Raw genomic sequence first — 15,381 nt, 5'->3', positions numbered from 1 at the left:
TTAAAACACCATTCCCCTCCTCCTCAAATATCTATTTTACTATTCTTGGTGGGCATTGTACTAATACACTGCAATCAGGCACATGGTAATTCTCAAGAAACATAAACATTGCATTGGCAGTTTCGTTATGCGCTGGATTAAGTGGCTGTGAATGATTAACTGAGAAGATTGCTGAGAACTGAGGGATTGGTGTATGGGTGACTTGAACTATACTCGTGTTATATTGACCATTTGGTGGTGGGCTGAAATTACGACCCAATCTTTTCTCTAGGTCTAGGCCCTTCTCATTGCACTGTCTGTGAGAACCAGAGCGTAAGCTTTGCCCAGTTGTTCAATGACAGCCCATAATTACCGGGTCCGTGCTGTGTGCTTCACATAATAAATACGTTTCCAGAGGTCTGTGCTGTAGTATGAATAATGGTGGATTAAAAACGGTATGCTTACTTGGAAAATAATGTATACACTTCAAATTAAAATGCAATGTAAAAAAAAAAAAAAAAAAAGATTTCAGGGTTTTTGTAAGATTGATTAAATACTCCAGGAAGCCTAAAACATTACATTACCTACGTATGATCCTTCAGAGAGACTGTAAAAGTTATGTCAGTGTGTGACCTGTTCTCCCGCGTGAACAGCTACGGTCATTCCCTTATTAAATCCAGGACATGTACGCTACTGGTATCTGTGCTGAATCTGAAGGACAGGTTAAATCAATGCTTTGGATGCTGCTCCAGCGACTGTCAGTGTTCTTTGCCCTTAATAAATTAAATTAATTTAAGAATGTGATGTTATCTCAATGCTTCAACGCTTTGGCTTCTGTCTTCATGTAAAGTGTAGTATAGGTGTAGTGTAGTGGAACATAGGCGGCAGTGTAGTGTAAGGAGCTGGTCTCGTAACCTAAAGGGGTCACAGGCTTGATTTCCAGGTCAGACACTGCGTTGCACCCTTGAGCAAGGTGTAAATGTTGTGTAAGTCGATCTGGATAAGAGCGTCTGCCAAATGCCTGTAATGTAATGTAATGTAGTGTAAACATGCAGTTAATAGGCAGGGTTACTGAAGAAATCCCCTGATCTCTCCCAGCGAAGAGCCGGTCCCTCACGCTTCCCATGGACCTGGACTCCCAGATTAGCACCATGCTGAGCTCCAGCGCGCTCAGCTCCCTGACCCGCACTAACCCCAACTACAAGAGCCTGACCCGCTCCAGCCGGCCCGCTGCCCCCAACAACCCCTGGGACTACAAGAACATCATCGAGAAGCTGCAGGTCTGCTCGTTCCCTGCTAACACCAGCTGTTACACCCTATTAAACCCAAACCCCTGGGTCTATGAGAACTTCATTCAACAAACTGTGGTTGTGATCCTCTGCAGTACAGCCCTGTTCCTCTCCCTGTGTTCTAGAGCAGTACAGCCCTGTTCCTCTCCCTGTGTTCTAGTGCAGTACAGCCCTGTTCATCTCCCTGTGTTCTGCTGCAGTACAGCCCTGTTCCTCTCCCTGTGTTCTAGAGCAGTACAGCCCTGTTCCTCTCCCTGTGTTCTGGTGCAGTACAGCCCTGTTCCTCTCTCTGTGTTCTGCTGCAGTACAGCTCTGTTCCTCTCCCTGTGTTCTAGAGCAGGACAGCCCTGTTCCTCTCCCTGTGTTCTGCTGCAGTACAGCCCTGTTCCTCTCCCTGTGTTCTGCTGCAGTACAGCCCTGTTCCTCTCCCTGTGTTCTGCTGCAGTACAGCCCTGTTCATCTCTGTGTGTTCTGCTGCAGTACAGCCCTGTTCCTCTCCCTGTGTTCTGCTGCAGTACAGCCCTGTTCATCTCCCTGTGTTCTGCTGCAGTACAGCCCTGTTCCTCTCTGTGTGTTCTAGTGCAGTACAGTCCTGTTCCTCTCTGTGTGTTCTAGTGCAGTACAGCCCTGTTCCTCTCTGTGTGTTCTAGTGCAGTACAGCCCTGTTCCTCTCTGTGTGTTCTGGTGCAGTACAACCTTTTCCTCTACCTGTGTTCTGGTGCAGTACAGCCCTGTTCCTCTCCCTTTGTTCTAGTGCAGTACATCCCTGTTCCTCTCTGTGTGTTCTAGTGCAGTACAGCCCTGGTCCTCTCTGTGTCTTCTAGAGCAGTACAGCCCTGTTCCTCTCTGTGTGTTCTAGTGCAGTACAGCCCTGTTCCTCTTGTTGTATTCCAGTGCAGTACAGCCCTGTTCCTCTCCCTGTGTTCTAGTGCAGTACAGCCCTGTTCCTCTCCCTGTGTTCTAGTGCAGTACAGCCCTGTTCCTCTCCCTGTGTTCTAGAGCAGTACAGCCCTGTTCATCTCCCTGTGTTCTAGTGCAGTACAGCCCTGTTCCTCTCCCTGTGTTCTGGTGCAGTACATCCCTGTTCCTCTCCCTGTGTTCTAGAGCAGTACAGCCCTGTTCCTCTTGTTGTATTCCAGTGCAGTACAGCCCTGTTCCTCTCCCTGTGTTCTGGTGCAGTACAGCCCTGTTCCTCTCTGTGTGTTCTAGAGCAGTACAGCCCTGTTTCTCTTCCTGTGTTCTGAAGCAGTACAGCCCTGTTCCTTTCCCTGTGTTCTAGAGCAGTACAGCCCTGTTTCTCTTCCTGTGTTCTGCTGCAGTACAGCCCTGTTCATCTCCCTGTTTTCTAGAGCAGTACAGCCCTGTTCCTCTTGTTGTATTCCAGTGCAGTACAGCCCTGTTCCTCTCCCTGTGTTCTAGTGCAGTACAGCCCTGTTCCTCTCCCTGTGTTCTAGAGCAGTACAGCCCTGTTAATCTCCCTGTGTTCTAGTGCAGTACAGCCCTGTTCCTCTCCCTGTGTTCTAGTGCAGTACATCCCTGTTCCTCTCCCTGTGTTCTAGAGCAGTACAGCCCTGTTCCTCTTGTTGTATTCCAGTGCAGTACAGCCCTGTTCCTCTCTGTGTGTTCTAGAGCAGTACAGCCCTGTTTCACTTCCTGTTTTCTAGTGCAGTACAGCCCTGTTCCTCTCTGTGTGTTCTAGAGCAGTACAGCCCTGTTCCTCTCCCTGTGTTCTAGTGCAGTACAGCCCTGTTCCTCTCCCTGTGTTCTAGAGCAGTACAGCCCTGTTTCTCTTCCTGTTTTCTAGTGCAGTACAGCCCTGTTCCTCTCTGTGTGTTCTAGAGCAGTACAGCCCTGTTCCTCTCTGTGTGTTCTAGAGCAGTACAGCCCTGTTTCTCTTCCTGTGTTCTGAAGCAGTACAGCCCTGTTCCTTTCCCTGTGTTCTAGAGCAGTACAGCCCTGTTCCTCTTGTTGTATTCTAGTGCAGTACAGCCCTGTTCATCGGTGTTGCAGTACAGCCCTGTTTGTCAGTGCCTCAGTACTGACTCATTCTTATTTTCCCTCTCTCAGGATATCATTAACACCTTGGAGGATAGGCTGAATCCGCTGGTTAACGCTGAGCTGTCGGTGCTGGTGGATGTGCTGCATCGACCAGAGCTGCTGTTCCTGGAGGGAACCGATGCTCGCTCACGCTGCGAATCGGGCAGCTTCATATCCAAGTGAGTGAGTGCATAAGTGTGAGTCTGTGTGTGTGTGCGTGAGTGTGTGTGTGTGTGTGTGTATGTCTGTGTAGGTGTGCGTGTGTGTGTGCATGTGTGTGTGTGTGTGTATATATGTGTGTGTGTGTATATATATCTGTGCGTGTGTGTGTGTGTGAGAGTGTGCGCATGCATGGATTAGTTGCACCTGGGCTTAGGGTGTTGCTGTGCTATCACTGTGCTATACCTGCCTTCAGGCTGATCCAGCACACCAAGGCCCTTATGGTGTCCGAGGAGAAGCTCTGCATCAAGGTTCTCCGCATCCTGCAGGACATGCTGATCCGCACCTACAACTTTGACGAGAGGGTGAGACAGCAAACGCGTGTGGCATAGTGCCTGCATTCGGCTGTGGCAGCCTCGTACTGAGGCTGATCCTGTGAGTGTTCCATAGCTGGTATTCTGGTACTGAGGCTGATCCTGTAAGTGTTCCACAGCTGGTATTCTGGTACTGAGGCTGATCCTATAAGTGTTCCATAGCTGGTATTTTGGTACTGAGTCTGATCCTGTAGGTGTTCCATAGCTGGTATTCTGGTGCTGAGGCTGATCTTTTGATGTTCTTTTCAGGGCTTTGCACTCAGGAAGGTTCTGGTGCAGAACTATCTCTTCAGCAGCAACAACAACAAGAAAAACAGCAATAAAGTGGACCTGGTGGAGCTGGGAATGGGAGGTATGTCAGGAGTAGGGACCATACAGGGTTCGTACGGTCATGAAAAACCTGGAAAAGTCATTAATAATATTTTTTGAAAAGTTTTGGAAAAGTAATGGAAATATAGCTAAAGTTGCATCAAATACAATTGCTAATTAATCCAATCATAAAAATAGTATGTATAGTAATAAAACGTAAATTGGCACGTAACCGCGGTATTTTGGTGGTGTGAGAAGTTAATTCGGTCTGGCTCTGTTTACAGGGACGCCCAACAGGCACGTTTCTGCTAATGTAGCAGTTAGTAAACGTAGGCCCTACTGTGCCAACAATATGCCAGGGAAGTGCAGCTTCAATAATATATCAGGGCTCGAAATTAACTTTTTTACTTGGTAGCACTGGTGCTCCCAATTTCAAAAAGTTAGGAGCACCCACCAAAATGTAAGGAGCACCAACAATATATGCAATAGATTTTATTGATCAAAAACGACAATATAACATACGGTTACAATCGTTAAACTGTCACACCTAAATGTGTCGACTCTCAGGAATTGCGTGTTATGCATTCAAACGACAAAGCGCTTCTCGTCACATTAATACCGCTAATTAAATCAACCGCCAGTAAACTGCATCGGAGAAATTAGCTTTTTCAACCGGGTCGCTACCCAAAACACTATGTTAATGTTTAAAAAAAATGCTATAATCGTTCACTTCAACTTTTCTGCTTTCGATAACGCTAATAAATTGAACATAAACTTTTGTCTTCAGGTAACATAAGTAAACGCATTAGCTCTCTGTGTCGCGTGACAGTGGAGTGCTGCAAAAGGGAGTGATTGAAGGCTAATATTAACCAATTTTAAATTAGCATTAAAGGTAAGAATGTCAAGCTCACGATTGGTTAGAAGGGTCACCGTCAGCTCACAAGCGTACTAACCAGCGAATGTACAGAGGAAGAGACGTTCGACTGAAAAAAGAAAAGGTTGCACCAGAACAATTATTTGCACTCGCACAAATGCTCCCAATTACATTTCAAAGTCGCACAGATTCAATTTTGGGAGCATATGCGACCAAAATGGTCGCAATTTCGAGCCCTGTTTGAGTCATTGACAAAATGTTAAACTATTCGAATTAAAATATGAAAGAATGTATCTAAGTGTGTCTGTCTGGTGTTTATTTGTTTTAGAGAGGCACCATATGTTTCAGATGCAGACCTAATTTTACTTAGTGTTACAATAAATAATTTAAAATCGTCCCGCTGAGATAAAGTCATTTGTTTTGGTCATGGAAATTCAGTTAAAGGTTGTGGAGAAGTCATTGAAAAGTCATTGAAAATCATTGGTGAAAAAGTGTATGAACCCTGACCATAGCATTTAATTTCCTCTGGATCTTACTTTTTCATCTGTTATGTTTTTGGATTGGTTAATTTTTTGACTATTTGTCTGTTTGTGACTGCGTTAATTCTGTTCACTTTTGTTTGTGTGTGTTCGTGTGTGCGTGTGTGTGTGTGTGTGTGTGTGTGTGTGTGTGTGTGTGTGTAGCCCTGGAGGGGGATAAGGACTGGGGCGTTGTAGCAGCTGTGCAGCGTCGTCTGGACAGGGAGGGAGGCACACGGCTCTTCACTGACCTCATCATGAGCTCCAAAAATGAAAAGATCTTCCAGGAGAGCATTCAGCTGGCCATCTGTCTGCTGGAGGGCGGGAACACTGATATTCAGGCAGGAAAACCATACACACACGCTCATTATCACACGCTCATTATCACATACATACACACGCTCATTATCACACGCTCATTATCACACGTACATACACACGCTCATTATCATACACTCATTATCACACGTACACACGCTCATTATCACACACTCATTATCACACACTCATTATCACACGTACATACACACGCTCATTATCACACATACACACGCTCATTATCATACACTCATTATCACACGTACACACGCTCATTATCACACACTCATTATCACACGTACATACACACGCTCATTATCACACATACACACGCTCATTATCATACACTCATTATCACACGCTCATTATCACACACTCATTATCACACGTACATACACACGCTCATTATCACACATACACACGCTCATTATCATACACTCATTATCACACGTACACACGCTCATTATCACACATACACACGCTCATTATCACACGCTCATTATCACACGTACATACACACGCTCGTTATCACACATACACAAGCTCATTATCATACACTCATTATCACACGTTCACACGCTCATTATCACACACTCATTATCACACGTACATACACACGCTCATTATCACACATACACACGCTCATTATCATACACTCATTATCACACGTACACACGCTCATTATCACACACTCATTATCACACGTACATACACACGCTCATTATCACACATACACCTACGCCATTATCAACTTCATTAACAGACACACGTATATCACACATACACAGCTCATTATCAAGACATACACCCCATTATTCACGCCATTATTTCACTTGCTCATTTATACATTTGACTTATTAACAACCAACAGTACACAACAGTTTACTGTGACCTACCTGGGTCAATACAGTTCGCCCTGATATTGAGAGAGTGGGCCCCTAAAACCCAAAATGCACAAGATGTCCTCTCCATCCCTCACCTGTTGGGTGTCCCTTACTTTAGAACTCCTTCTACAAGCTGATGATGGGAGACAACAAGTCAGAGAAGTTCTTCAAGGTCCTCAACGACCGCATGAAGAACGCTCAGCAGGACGTCAAGGCCTCCGTGTCGGTCAACGTGGGAGAGATGACCCACAAAGCTCAGGACGGCAAGGACCTGGATGGTGAGCAGGCCAATCGCCAGAGTTTTCCTACACAGAGTGTGACTCAGGGTCTGCTGACTGCAGTCCTACCATATTTAGGTGCACCAAGTAGCCTTCCTTTTACTGCAAAACCAGTGAATGAAGAGCCTTTGACTTCATTAAAGATGCATTTAAATGTTGTAATGATGTAGCACTAATGTAGTAACTGTCTCAAAAATGTGGCCAGGGGTGGATTCCACACACGCATCCATTCATTTATTTTATAAGAACATGTTGTTTGTTTCCTCACTCTCTGTTGAATAGCCTGATGAGTGGAGAATCTCAGAATTTTGTGGAATGATCCATGATGGTGGTAACTATGGGGATTCTGGTGAACTGAGCATACAGAGATTACACATATTTCCATTAGTGCTGTTAGTGAATTATGAAGCTCTTAAGGTTCCTGTGTTGATTACTGCAGACAAATCTGGACTGCAATAAAGTTCCTCAGAATTCCTTATACTGGAGTCATGATTGAAAGGAAACTGTTATGGAATAGATCTGGTAGTGAATGCATTTCACGTATATTTGACCACTTCCTGTTTGTTGTCAAGAGCCCTTACAAATTGACCTTATGTTCAAAGTTTAGACAGTAGAGTGGGAAAACCTTGCTGTACTGATCATTTGTACAGTAATGTGGGACCTCTCCAGCAGTATAGTGCTTTTCTCCAGTGGTATGGTCTGTTTGTACACCAATATTGTCTCATGTACAGCAGTATGGTTTCTCTGTCCAATACCATAGTTTTTCTGTCCAGTAGGATGGTCTGTCTCTCCAGCAGTATAGTTCTCCTCTCCAGCAGTATTGTCTCGTACAGCAGTACGGTCTTTGTCTCCAGTAGTATAGCCTGTCTCTCCAGAAGTATAGTCTTTCTTTCCAGCAGTATGGTCTCTTTGTACAGCAGTATGGTCTTTCTCTCCAGCAGTATAGTTCCTCCCTCCAATAGTATCGTCTCATGTACAGCAGTATGGTCTTTCTCTCCAGCAGTATGGTCTCTTTGTACAGCAGTATGGTCTTTCTCTCCAGCAGTATGGTCTCTTTGTACAGCAGTATGGTTTCCTGTACAGCAGTATGGTCTTTCTCTCCAGCAGTATGGTCTCTTTGTACGGCAGTATGGTTTCCTGTACAGCAGTATGGTCTTTCTCTCCAGCAGTATGGTCTTTGTCTCGAGCAGGCACTCCTCAGATGGTGGTCCCCCTGCCTGAATCAGCGCAGTACGGCCAGGCCCCAACCCCCGCCGTGGCGCCCCTCCCTGAGCAGCGGGAGGTGGAGCTGGAGATGGGCCCCGCGGTCACCATCATGAAGCCCATCCTGCGCTTCCTGCAGCTGCTCTGTGAGAACCACAACCAGGACCTGCAGGTCAGTCCCACCTGCTGGTCTCAGGCAGCTGCTCTGTGAGAACCACAACCAGGACCTGCAGGTCAGTCCCACCTGCTGGTCTCAGGCAGCTGCTCTGTGAGAACCACAACCAGGACCTGCAGGTCAGTCCCACCTGCTGGTCCCAGGTCAGTGCTCAGCTCATGTGACAAGGTGCTGAGGCATGCACTGCTGATCTGGGGTCAGCTCAGGAACGCCTCTCAGTGTCTGAAAAAGAGCCTATAAATGTACAAATGCTTGTCAATGGTGTAGTACCCTTCAAGTATGTAAAACTGTGCCCCTAGCCAGGGATACATAAGTTATACCATTTTTGCTTGCAAAAGGTACTTCTTACCCAAATAGAACATTATTGTAGTTTGAGGGTACATTCAGTGCCCAAATAGAATATTATTGTAGTTTGAGGGTACATTTGGGCAAAATTGTTTCCCGAAGAACAGAAATGTACCTCCCCTGTACCTGTATTTCTCAGAGTGAAGGGATGGTTTGGAAAGCAGCACTTGCGCGGTGCAATTGTTGGAACGAGGACGCCCCCTTTCGCGAATCCGAAAAGCCGTTTGGTTTGACCTGTCCTCCCCTTCCTGCCGCAGAACTTCCTGCGCTGCCAGAACAACAAGACCAACTACAACCTGGTGTGCGAGACGCTGCAGTTCCTGGACATCATGTGCGGCAGCACCACGGGCGGGCTGGGCCTCCTGGGGCTCTACATCAACGAGAGCAACGTGGACCTCATCATCCAGACCCTGGAGACGCTGACCGAGTACTGCCAGGGGCCCTGCCAGGAGAACCAGGTCTGGAGCCGCACGGGGGTGGGGGCAGGGGTGGGGGGGACGTTCCGCCGCCTGCGGCTGGGAATCTGGGCTTTCAGGGTTCTACCAAAACCGGGCTGCGTTTTAGCACCTCGCTTCCTGGTCTTGTCGAGAGACGTTGCTCACTAGCGCCAGTGCGATAAGCTCCAGCATAGGTGTCTCAGCCACCAGTTTCAATGTACGTCAACAGTAACAATACGGTCAAAATACGAAGTCAGTTATTTTTTTGCTCCAGAAGATATAGTTGCAATAGGTGATTTGTCTTCGTCCAATGTGCGGATTGGTAAGTTATTGTGTTATTTGGAAAAGATTGTAATCAGTGAGTCACTGCGTGTCACTATCTCATGCGCTTAGTGGACAATAGAACTTCACGCCCATATAAGTTTGTACAACGTGGCGGCGCCCACAAACTGCACTTCCTGGGCTACAAAACGCTTTTCACCAAGCCCATGGAGAGTCAATGGGTCACGTCAAAGTGGCTTGGTCAATATTTATTGTACAGACTATGGGTTTTACAGATTTCGCTCCCCAGCTAAGCGGGGTTTGACTGAGGTCTGTCCAGGGGTGTAACCAGGACCTAAAAATACAGAGGTCAAGAGACTCGGCTGGGGCGGGGTGGAGTGGTGGGGGGGGGGGATTTAGTAGGCTGGGGTAAGAAAATATTAAAGACCATTCATTCCCCTCCTAAATGAATTGCAACTGATGTTCCCCCTAAAGAATGAAGTCTAATACAGGCTTTGAAAGGGGGCGTGAAAAAATGATACGGAGGATAGTTGGAGGCCGGGGCGCGACTGAGAATGCTCTCTCTCTCAGACGTGCATCGTGACCCACGAGTGCAACGGCATCGACATCATCACAGCCCTCATCCTGAACGACATCAGCCCTCTGTGCCGCTACCGCATGGACATGGTCCTGCAGCTGAAGGTTGGTCCAGTTTGGTCCTTACCTGAGGTGTGTCGTTCCTCTTCTCCTTACCTGAGCCGCACCTGCTCTCATCACTCCTCCTTTCTTACACCATCGCCCCATTCTTAATCCATTTGTGCTGCAAATACAGGACTAAAGAGTTTACATGTTAAATTTAAACTTCATGTTTATTTTTAAGTAGTTGGGTAGTTTGCAAAATAATATTTTCGTATAGCACTGTCACGGAGTTCTGTGCAGCACTGTAACAGAGGTCAATATTTTAACGGCGTTCAGTATTTTAACACAGAGTTCAGTCCGTGGCGGCAACCACCAGATCCTATGCTGCCCTGTGCAAGGTGAGATGTGAAGATTATTTCTCAGTGCTCTGTCTGCTGTCTCCAGGACAACGCCTCCAAACTGTTGCTGGCTCTGATGGAGAGCAGACATGACAGCGAGAACGCCGAGAGGATTCTGTTTAACCTCCGACCCCGGGAACTGGTCAGGAATATCTCTATCTCTCAAATTTTCAAATTCAAATTCTAAATGCTTTATTGACATGAAATACATTTGTACATATTGCCAAAGTGTTCACACAGAAACAGGAATAGGAATACAAACAACATGTAATACAAACAACATTGTGGTAACGACAACAATGCAATTAACAGTGTGGTAATGGCCACAGTGAGTAGGCTATATAATAATAATAATAATAATAATAATATATGTAGAAAAAAGAAAATGTGAAAAAAGATATTAATTAATTAATAATTAAAATAAATATATTTGTGGTGGTCAACCAGTGTCCCTCAGATTATGGCAGGCTGAGATGTACTTTGCTGCTAGTGGAGCTGTTGGCCTTTCTCCTAGCAGGATTTGCATTTTTTTCCTCATTTGTTTGGGAAAGGAAGTCCTTTATAATTAGAGAACATTTGTTGAAGTAATGTGTCCTAATTTCTGAATATTTTTCACAATGTTGGAGAAAGTGCACCTCTGTTTCCACCTCTCCTGTCTTACAGTGACCACACATATGTTGTTCTTTTGGTAACTATGTATTCCGGTGTCTGCCTTTTTCAATTGCAAGTGTGTGGTCACTGAGCCTGTACTTGGTCAGGATCTGCCTCTGCTTTGTATCTCTGACAGAGAAGAGATACTCCGCCAATTTCTCTCTCTCTCTCTCTCTCTCTCACTGTCTCTCTTTCCCCCTCTCTCTCCCACTTTCTCTCTCACTGTCTCTCTCTTTCTCTCTCTCCTCTCTCAAAATTCAAATTCAAATTCAAAATGCTTTATTGGCATGAAATACACTTGTACTTATTTCCAAAGCGTACACACAGAAACAGAAATAGGAAACATGAAATACAAACAACATTGTGGTAACGACAACAATGCAACCAACAGTGTGGCAATGGCCACAGCGAGTAGGCTATACAACAACAACAATAACAATAATAAAAAAAAATTTAAAAAAATAATTATTATATTATCTCTCTCTATCTCTCTCTCTCAGTGCCTCTCCCCCACTTTCTCTCACTGTCACTCTCTCTCTTGCTGTCTCTCTCTTTTGCTCCCTCTCACTAAAATCCAAATTCAAAGTGCATTATTGGCATGACAAAATTTGCATTTGTATGGCCCAAGCATGGCAAGAAACATCACATAACAAACAAAGAATAGTAACAGAATAATGTGATTGTATGTGTACATATACACATATATACATACATACACATAAACAGTATTAATAATAACATATTAATAATGAAATCATCACTATCACACTCATCTTTTTTGTCTTTGTAGAGCATTCTGGATAAAAGCCTCTGTCTGCTTCTTTTGACATTGTGTGTGCGTGTGTGTGTGTGTGCATGTGTGTGTGCGTGTGTGTGTGCGTGTGTGTGTGCGTGTGTGCGTGTGTGTGTGCGTGTGTGCGTGTGTGCGTGTGTGCGTGTGTGCGTGCGTGTGTGCGTGTGTGCGTGTGTGCGTGTGTGTGTGTGTGTGTGTGTGTGCGGAAACAGGTGGAGGTGATTAAAAAGGCCTACCTGCAGGAAGTGGAGTGTGAGGATGGGGAGGTGTCCCCTCGCGAGGTCGGCCACAATATCTACATCCTGGGTCTTCAGGTACGGATCTGCACCTGTACAGATTTACACCTATACGGATCTACACCTGTGAGTCACTGTGTTACATTACTGCACCCGTACCATAGAACGAGAGCTCCATCCGACGGACTCAAGTTTTTATTTTCAAAGTCTTACGTAGAATAGTGGATTCCGTAGTTGAGTTGTGAGTGCTGCCGCACTAATGGAAGATTGAAATGATTGAAAACGCTCTGCAGGGGCGTTGTTACTCTATGGTTATTCATGGGCGGTAAATATGAGCTGCTTTATTGAGGTTGTGCATGTCAACAGTTTAACAGGAAATTGTGCTGTCTTGTCTATTAATGCATAATAGTAGTAGTAGTAATAATAATAATAGTAATAATAATAATAATGATAGTAGTACTAGTAACCTTTGTTTATACAGGGCAGGTGGACTGAGCACACATGCTCATTTACATCATTATCATTTAAGATACTGATGCTGTCTTGTGTATTAATGTATAGTAATAATAATAATAACAGTAAGTAGTAGCATTGGCATCATTACCGTATGAGACACTGATGCTGCAGCTCTGATGCTCTCTGCAGTTGGCTCGGCACAACAAGACCCTGCTGCACCTGCTGAAGCCGCCGAAGAGGCGCAAGGAGGAGGGAGAGGAGGGCATCTCCTCCATGGTGACTGGCTCCTCCCCTACAGCACACAGCACACACACACACAGCACACACCCACAGTGCACAGCACACACACACACAGCACACACCCACAGCGCACAGCACAAACACCCACAGCGCACACACCCACAGCGCACACACCCACAGCACACACACCCACAGCACACAGTGCACAGCACACACACACACACAGCGCACACACCCACAGCGCACACCCACAGTGCACAGCACACACACACCACACACACACACACACACCCACAGCGCACAGCACAAACACCCACAGCGCACACACCCACAGCGCACACACCCACAGCACACACACCCACCGCACACAGTGCACAGCACACACACACACACAGCGCACACACCCACAGCGCACACACACACAGCGCACAGCACATACACCCACAGCACACACACCCACAGCACACACACCCACAGCACACAGCACACACACAGGATCCTTCATGTCCTGGGCTGGATCTGGACCCAGGTTGTTGATGTGCCCCTGTTGTGTCCGCAGCTGAACCTGAATAACAGGCCACTGTCGCAGATGCTGAAGTCCACAGGCACCGCCGAGACTTTGGAAGAAGACCCCCTGGAGTACTACGAAAAGCACACGGCCCAGATCGAGGTGCACCCCCTCCCTCTGCCCCCCTCTCCCTGTCCCCCTCTCTCTGTCCCCCTCTCCCTGTCCCCTTCCCTCTGTCCCCTCCCTCCCCCCCTCCTCTCCTGTCCCCCTCTCTGTCCCCTTTCCCCCTCCCCCTCTCTCCTGTCCCCCTCTCCTCTCTCCTCCCCCCTCTCTGTCCCCCTCTCTCTCCTCCCTCTCTCTGTCCCCTCTCTCTGTCCCCCTCCTCTTCCTCCTCTCTCTGTCCCCCTCCCTCCATCCCCTCCTCTGCCCCTCTCTCTGTCCCTCCCTCCATCCCCTCTCTCTGCACCCTCTCGTCTCCTCCCTCCTCTTCTCCCTCCCTCCATCCCCCTCTCTCTGCCCCCTCTCTCATCTCCTCCTCCATCCCCTCTCTCCTCTCTGTCCCCCTCTCTCTGTTCCTCCTTCTTCTCTTTGCCCCCTTTCAGTATATGTGGTATGAGAATATTTCTTTAACTCATTGTATTTGTTATTGTTGATCCTTTAAAGAGCTTTATAGTACGAGGTACTATCTTCGGGAAACGAGGACTAGCTCCAGGAAACACGGAGAATGACTTGTTCAATCTATAATTACTGTACATGTGTTTAGGTGTCAAATGTTTCATTGCTTAAACCTGGGTAGATATGCATTAAAAGATTTCTGCACTAATATCTCTCCCTCTCTCTTTCTCTCTCTCTCTCTCCCCCTCTCGCTCTCTCTCTCTCTCCCTCTCTCTCCCTCTCTTTCTCTCCCCCCCTCTCTCTCTCCCCCTCTCTCTCTCTCCCCCTCTTTTCTCTCTCCCCTCTCTCTCCCTCTCTCTCCCCTCTCTCTCTCCCCCTCTCTCTCTCTCTCCCCCCTCTCTCTCTCCCTCTCTCTCTCCCCCCCTCTCTCCCTCTCCTCCCCTCTCGCTCTCTCTCCCCCTCTCTCTCTCTCTTTCTCTCCCCTCTCTCTCTCCCCTCCCCCTCTCTCTCCCTCTCCTCCCCTCTCCTCTCTCTCCCTCTCCCTCTCTCTCTCTCTCTCTCTCTCCTCCTCTCCTCTCTCTCCCTCTCTCCCCCTCTCTCTCCTCCCTCTCTCCTCTCCCTCCCCCTCCCCCCCGTTTTACCGGATGGGCAGATCGTTCGGGACGACCGCAGCATGGAGCAGATAGTCTTCCCGGTGCACCCGATCTGCGAGTACCTGACGAGGGAGTCCAAGGTGCGGGTCTTCAACACCACCGAGCAGGACGAGCAGGGCAGCAAGGTCACGCACTTCTTCCAGCAGACCTCCTTCCTGCACAACGAGATGGAGTGGCAGAAGAAGCTTCGGAGTAGGCCGGCCCGACCCCGCCGTTCTTCCTCTTCACGTTCACTGACTCTCGTTATGGCTCTCTTTCTCTCTGCGTCTCTGTGGTTTTTTTCGGTTTGAGTCCCCCCCCCCCCCTTTTTGTTTTCTGGATCGGTACTTACTTATGCCTGTAGTGGTATTTGTAGTGCATTTTTAGGGGCGACATAGCTCAGGAGGTAAGAGCGGTTGTCTGGCAGTCGGAGGGTTGCCTGTTCGATCCCCCACCCTGGGCGTGTCGAAGTGTCCCTGAGCAAGACACCTAACCCCTAATTGCTCCCAACGAGCCGATTGGTACCTTGAAAGTTACTCAGCTCTACCTTCAATCATGACCAACCTCCATGCCAAAAATTGTGGCCGCTACGGGGTGGGACACTTTTGTGGACCAACCGACCAACCAACCGACCGACAGACAGAGCTATAGAGCTGCGGTCGGAGCTAAAAATTACTTTAATTATGTATTTTTTTGGGTGGAACAGTTTTCTCTGACGAATGACACGTGCGTTTTCTGTACTCAAGCGCAGAAGCATCGGTGTCTTATAAAAC

General features: G+C 47.2%; 1 protein-coding gene across 2 annotated transcripts in view; it reads left to right on the top strand.

The window, feature by feature from the left end:
- itpr3 (inositol 1,4,5-trisphosphate receptor, type 3) overlaps positions 1 to 15,381 on the top strand; it is an 80,657-nt gene that overhangs the window by 57,284 nt on the left and 7,992 nt on the right. For both annotated transcript variants that reach the window (XM_064299837.1, XM_064299836.1), the window contains exons 35-48: positions 1,078 to 1,259; positions 3,336 to 3,484; positions 3,721 to 3,829; positions 4,088 to 4,190; positions 5,705 to 5,880; positions 6,860 to 7,019; positions 8,210 to 8,394; positions 9,000 to 9,200; positions 10,032 to 10,142; positions 10,524 to 10,619; positions 12,134 to 12,235; positions 12,803 to 12,889; positions 13,413 to 13,523; positions 14,629 to 14,821. In XM_064299837.1, coding sequence (XP_064155907.1) covers positions 1,078 to 1,259; positions 3,336 to 3,484; positions 3,721 to 3,829; positions 4,088 to 4,190; positions 5,705 to 5,880; positions 6,860 to 7,019; positions 8,210 to 8,394; positions 9,000 to 9,200; positions 10,032 to 10,142; positions 10,524 to 10,619; positions 12,134 to 12,235; positions 12,803 to 12,889; positions 13,413 to 13,523; positions 14,629 to 14,821 — 1,965 coding nt within the window. The remainder of the gene's footprint in view (positions 1 to 1,077; positions 1,260 to 3,335; positions 3,485 to 3,720; positions 3,830 to 4,087; positions 4,191 to 5,704; positions 5,881 to 6,859; positions 7,020 to 8,209; positions 8,395 to 8,999; positions 9,201 to 10,031; positions 10,143 to 10,523; positions 10,620 to 12,133; positions 12,236 to 12,802; positions 12,890 to 13,412; positions 13,524 to 14,628; positions 14,822 to 15,381) is intronic.

This window comes from Anguilla rostrata, chromosome 11, assembly GCF_018555375.3.
Source record: "Anguilla rostrata isolate EN2019 chromosome 11, ASM1855537v3, whole genome shotgun sequence".
Classification (NCBI taxonomy): Eukaryota; Metazoa; Chordata; class Actinopteri; order Anguilliformes; family Anguillidae; genus Anguilla; species Anguilla rostrata.
This window is presented reverse-complemented; position numbering and strand designations above follow the sequence as displayed.